Raw genomic sequence first — 6,214 nt, forward strand, 5'->3', positions numbered from 1 at the left:
ATTTACCGCACAATAACATATTGCTTGCTTATAACAGCGTCAACCGTTACGACTGGGACAGGGTATAGAATGTGACCACACACTCTGTCACTTTCTGTCATTATCTTTCTCCTGACTCTCTCTCTCTCGCTAGGCTGGAGCCCATGTGAGTCTGGGAGAGCTTCCAGTGAGTGGGGATATGACCCGTGTGTGGTACAACCTGTTGACCAGTGAGAGGACCAGGGAGATAGAGGCCAGCCAGGAGAGACCCGGCCCTGGGCCAGAGCAGCACCCTGCAGGGCCCGTGGACATGGTGAGTCCTCCTCCACCACTTCAGACCACTTGGCTCTGCCTGCCTCAGTCTACATGTTTCTGCATATGCCCACTTCACTCTGATTGGAGATCAGTTCAAATTTACTGCTTCATACAGGTTATATTATACAGAATATGCATTCTATTCTACTGAGGGGGAAATGACTAGTGGAGACCTCAATCTCTGCAGGCACCTATAGCTATATCGACCTCGGATGGCAGCACACGAAAGTCAAATGGAAAGTTGTTTTTGTCATTTTACCCCCCTTTTCGTGATATCCAATTGGTAGTTACGATCTGGTCTCATCGCTGCAACTCCCCAACGGGCTCGGGGGAGGCGACGGTCGAGCCATGCGTCCCCAGAAACAGGACCCGCCAAACCACGCTGCTTCTCAACACACTGCTCGCTTAACACAGCCGCACCAGTGTGTCGGAGGAAACACCGTTCAACTGACGACCCCCCCGTGGCCAAACCCTGCCCTAACCCACACGACGCTGGGCAAATTGTGCGCCGACCTAATGGGCTCCTGGTCACGGCTGGCTGTGACACAGCATGGGATCAAACCCCAGGCTGTAGTGGTGCCTCGTTCCAATATGGTGTTGTGTGTATGTTGTCAGGATGCGGTGTCGGCCCTGCTGCAGAGGACCTCCAGCGAGTTGGAGGCTGTGGAACAGGAGCTGGCCTTGGAGGAGAAGGAGAGAGCGAGCCAGCTGGACATGGACGGACACCAATGGTACTGACCCACTGTCCCTCACAACCTACTCTTTACTACCATTACAAACACCATTACTTTCAATACACACACACACACACACACACACACACACACACACACACACACACACACACACACACACACACACACACACACACACACACACACACACACACACACACACACACACACACACCACAGGTGGAGCCACCTGGGGATGGACAGAGACCAATGGTACTGACCCGTCCCTCACAGGTGACACTTTATAACCATTGCAAACACCTTTTGACTTGGTGGGAGGTCTGTCGACGTGACCTTGGGCAGGGCGCTTGGCCCTGGTTGATCCTGCGGGTCGCTCTGGATGGGAGACGGTTAGATGACTGAATTGAATGTAAATGTTGAATGGCTTTACTGCAGGTGGTAGATTGTATGTTTTAATATTCAATTAAACATTTTAAATTATTATTTTTTTAACACCTTCGGGGGACATTTTCCTCTCGCAAAACGACATGTCACTCTTGCTTTCAAGATGTACAACATGGCTACATCAACATTTTACTCAAACATAAAAATGTTCTCGCTGTGAGCACACACCGTAACATTATGGCTGACCCTGACCTCTCCTCATGACAGGCTGAGCATGCTGGGAGAGGACAGTGCTCAACTGTTCCTCGGACTGGAAGAGGAAGAAGAGGGGGAGGAGGAGAGGAAGGATTCTGTCATGGCAGAGACTAAGTTTGCTGGCTCTGGGCAGGCGTACAGAGGGGAAGAGCCGGAGGAGGAGTGTCGAGAAGAGCCAACCAGAGAGGAGGAGAGGAGATGTAAAGAGAGAATCCCTCAGGCAAATGAAGGACCAACGCTGGTAAGCTGCGTGAGCTCTGACACAAACACACACACACACACACGGCTGAATGGAGAAATCTGGCCTCGAGAGGTGTGTTTAATGTGGAACCCAGAGCCGTTAGATCTAGACACACACACACACACACACACTTCAAAAAGTCCACTTTTATTTGGTGAGCTGTAATATCCTCTAACCTTCTCCAGGTGGATGCGGAGACGAACACAGAGATGTGTGGTATGGCGGTGAGGCCTAAAGACAGACCCAGCCTGGGACCAGGACCACGCAGCGCTCAGAGAGGCTTCGTACGGAACAGTATGATCATGAGGTCTCAAACCTTCTCCCCTGGGGAGCGCAACCAGTACATCTGCAGGGTGAGTGGGTTGTACACACACACACACACACACACACACACACACACACACACACACACACACACACACACACACACACACACACACACACACACACACACACACACACACACACACACACACACACCAATCCCAGACCAAACTACCACAGAGCTTTCCCAGATTTAACACCAGTGGATGTTCCTATTCTCCATTCTTCCCTCTCTTCCCCCTCTCTTTCTTCTCTCTTCCCCCTCTCTTCCATCTCTTTCTTCTTACAGTTGAACCGGAGCGATAGCGACAGCTCCACATTATCCAAGAAGTGCCCGTTTGTCCGGAACACCTCAGAGAGACGCAGCCTACGGGTTAAGAGGGTGAGTTTAACATGTGTCCTCTCTTTAGCTTGCATTCGCTTTCAGTTAACTTCATGGTGGTGATTTGGCCAATAAAGGGGGACATTTACATCAGGCAAAGGAGCACCAGATCGTTGCAATAAGTAGCATGAAACTCATCATAATCTGAAGAGCAATGTTGAGAACGTTCTTCAACAATGTGCAGTATATTCCAGTCCAATGTCTTACAGAATATGTTAGCCGATACTGGATAAATGGTCTCGTCCCGCTTCATAACTGGGTTGATGGTCTGCTGCTGCTCTGTGTTGTACTCCACTCAATACTTATTTGGGGTTTAACTACACTGCTTGTAATGACTATATACTGTCTTCTTATAATACCACCTAGTAGGATTTTTCATTTTTTTTGTATTTATGAGTTAAGTTTTGTTATGTCCACTAGACATGCCATTCCATTCAACACTACAATGAATGTCAATGTATCTTTGTCTTGTTTATTTTTTGGGGAAAATAATAAAAGTATTATAAAAAATAAACAATGTGCAGTATAAGGAACCAAATATTTCTGCATTGCTCTTTCATTCTCTCTCCCTCCTTCAAGACCCTGTGCCAGCCGGTGGTGGTGCGGAGGCGTGGCGGAGCCGGGGAGACAAACACCCGGACCTCCCTGGACTTGGAGCTGGCCCTCCAGGCTTCGCGAACGCGTCAGAGCCGTCTGAATGACGAGCTCCAGGCCCTGAGGGACCTGAGGGCCCACCTGGAGGCCCTGAAGGCCCGGGGAGAGACTGCGCTGCCTGGGTCCGTTCTGCACGACCACCGGTTTCACAGGCTGCTGGAGCAGGCCGAGAGACAGGCACGTGGCTGGATAGACGTGTGATAGATACAGTATGCACATGCATACACACAGCTCATTTCCAGCTGTGAGATGATTAGGCCACACGACATCACAATGTTTTGCAATGGTCTGAATGGCACTCGGGATCTGATGGCTTGTGTAAGGATACCTTATACCCCCTTATGCCCCTCCAGCCACTCTACCATGATGCCATCAGCCGCTCTCACTAATAGCAGCTAACGGCAGTTAATGCCAGGCCTCTGGCCCCAGGTTCTCTCTCAGGCTTGATTAGGCACTGAAGAGACTTAATGGCTGTATAATCTGGTGCCGTTCGCTTCCACCTGATGTGACCCTTTTAAAAATAAATAAAGCGTTGCCCAGGTCGCAACTTGATGAGTAAGATTTTGCATAAAGAATGAAACCATTCATTTGCAGAGTCCACATCAGTCGGAAGACACAGTATCCTGCATTTCAGAGCAACTGAAGTGAAATACTTTGTTGCGCTCACTTTTATGGAATTGTCTCTCCAGTCTGTCAGTCTCTCTCCTTCAATGAACGCTTTCTCTTGTCTCCCTCCGTCCCAGGCGGAGCAGTCTAAGGAGCAGCAGCGTCAGGAGCAGCGGGCTGAGAAGCTGATGAGGAGGGCCTCCAAAGACGTGTGTCGGCTGAGAGAGCAGAGCCAGAAGGTCCCCCTGCAGGTCCAGTCTTTCAGGTGACACATCCCTCCGTCCAGCCCTTATTCCTTTATGGACAACTATTTGACCATAGGGTTTGAACTGTTTTTTTTGTATCTTGTCTCGCCATCTTGGGTAACTGATCCTACTGGTCATATAAGCCCCATTTATACCTTTCATTGTCCTGTTCTTATCCCGATTGTGACCCGATCTCGTTTACACTTCTAAGATCTGATCCCAGTACGTCTTTTAATCGTCTACACCTGTCAAAAAAAAAAATGTGGGCACAATCAGAATGTGAACAAGATCATGTTAGAACCAGGTATAAACAGGCTATAGTCTCTGAACTTGTTATGCTCCTCCTGATAGGCCTTGATGGTCAGGTTACTGTAAAAGCACTTTGTGAACAACTGCTGGTGTAAAAAAAGGTTTTATAAATACATTCGCTTGATTGATAGCCATTTCTTCTCTTTGCAGGGAGAAGATGGCCTACTTCACACGCGCTAAGATCAATATACCATCCCTACCGGCTGACGATGTATGATTACATTGTAACACAATGAAGTATTTTTCAAACTTTCTATAGCAGAGTATTTTAATAGTGTAGTTACTTTGAATGAAAACAATCAAATAGTTTGTACACTATAGTTTATGCATTTGTATAATAAGTTGTAATTGAATGTCTTGTAAAAAAAAGAAAAAAAGAAACTAAGTAATGGCTTTCTTGTATCAGGAGAAAACCCAAAATAGAGTTGTTTTGGTACTTGTATTCTGCTTGTGATTTTTCTGTACAGTTTTATAAGGTGTGTTGGAGAGGTGTGTGTGTGTGTGGGAGGAGAGAGTTTGTCGCCCTCTGGTGTCCTGTGGTGGAACTGCACCACAGGGCAGGGTGCGGGGTTGATTGAGCGAGTCTCAGTCCCAAATCAACCCCGATCCCCTACACACTTATGGGGAGATCTAACAGGATTGGATAGGTGTAAGTTATATGGTGATAACGACACTGCCTTCTGCTAGTCTAGATGGCATGTTCACTGGATTTCTTCCATGTATCCAATCCTCTCTGATCTCCAGAGGTGGGTAGGGGCTATGGGTTGATTTGTTATTGGGCATCAGTGTTAGCTAAGTGTGCGTATGTGAGAGAGAGAGAGAAGGTGACCTACTACAGTATATCATATATAATGTCTTCTGTCCAAAGCTGGTGCTCTGCTATTTTTTTCTCTCATACCAGAACAAAACAAACATAAACCTTGTGAATGTAATGTAACTGCTTTTCCACTTCTATCTATCTCTGAGATACTGCACTGATAGTGTTCTGTGGCTTCATGCTTTTCCACACCGACCCGCCGCAACGCTAATTATTACTGCGTTCGCTGGGCTCTAGTCTCAATTTTATAGTTCAATGGTTTCAGTTACTAGCCTGGTCCAGGATATGTTTTTGCACAAACTGATCTGGGACCAGGCTATTTTGTAAATCACTCTGCAACTTCATTTGTAAGATTGGTTTTCCTTTCCCACCTGTTTCCCAACGGTTGAAGTATTTATTCAAAGGATGAACATAAAACCTCTGTGTTAATGCCTTTTGTTACAGATTGGTTCTCTGGACTAGAGAAAAGACAATGCAGGAAACATACTGGACCCAAATCATGTAATTTCCAGCCTTCCAGTGTTTAAGGGTTCGAAGTAGCACCCTATTCTCTATGTGGTCCACTACTTTTGGTCAAAAGCACAGAGCCCTGTGGGCCCTGGTCAAAAGCACAGAGCCCTGTGGGCCCTGGTCAAAAGCACAGAGCCCTGTGGGCCCTGGTCAAAAGCACAGAGCCCTGTGGGCCCTGGTCAAAAGCACAGAGCCCTGTGGGCCCTGGTCAAAAGCACAGAGCCCTGTGGGCCCTGGTCAAAAGCACAGAGCCCTGTGGGCCCTGGTCAAAAGCACAGAGCCCTATGGGCCCTGGTCAAAAGCAATGGGCTATATAGAAAACAGGGTGGCATTTCAGACAGTCAAATCAATACTTTTTTTTGTATTTTATCATAGACATGAAAGCTATAATATTCAGTATACATCCGTTTCTTTGTATAATAATGTGTTGTTGTACTCCAGTAATTCATTATATTTATTATTTCCTGCTCTATTTTTCTGAATAATAGGACAACGATT

The 6,214-nt window shown here is 47.1% G+C and overlaps 1 protein-coding gene across 1 annotated transcript in view; it reads left to right on the forward strand.

The window, feature by feature from the left end:
• The window catches only part of LOC124017140 (protein WWC2-like), a 35,179-nt gene extending 28,965 nt beyond the window's left edge, over positions 1 to 6,214 (forward strand). The window contains 8 exon segments of the mRNA XM_046332536.1: positions 134 to 292; positions 910 to 1,025; positions 1,641 to 1,869; positions 2,055 to 2,222; positions 2,483 to 2,575; positions 3,155 to 3,406; positions 3,973 to 4,100; positions 4,540 to 6,214. Coding sequence (XP_046188492.1) covers positions 134 to 292; positions 910 to 1,025; positions 1,641 to 1,869; positions 2,055 to 2,222; positions 2,483 to 2,575; positions 3,155 to 3,406; positions 3,973 to 4,100; positions 4,540 to 4,606 — 1,212 coding nt within the window. The 3' untranslated portion in view covers positions 4,607 to 6,214.

Source organism: Oncorhynchus gorbuscha, unplaced genomic scaffold, assembly GCF_021184085.1.
Source record: "Oncorhynchus gorbuscha isolate QuinsamMale2020 ecotype Even-year unplaced genomic scaffold, OgorEven_v1.0 Un_scaffold_167:::fragment_4:::debris, whole genome shotgun sequence".
NCBI lineage: Eukaryota > Metazoa > Chordata > Actinopteri > Salmoniformes > Salmonidae > Oncorhynchus > Oncorhynchus gorbuscha.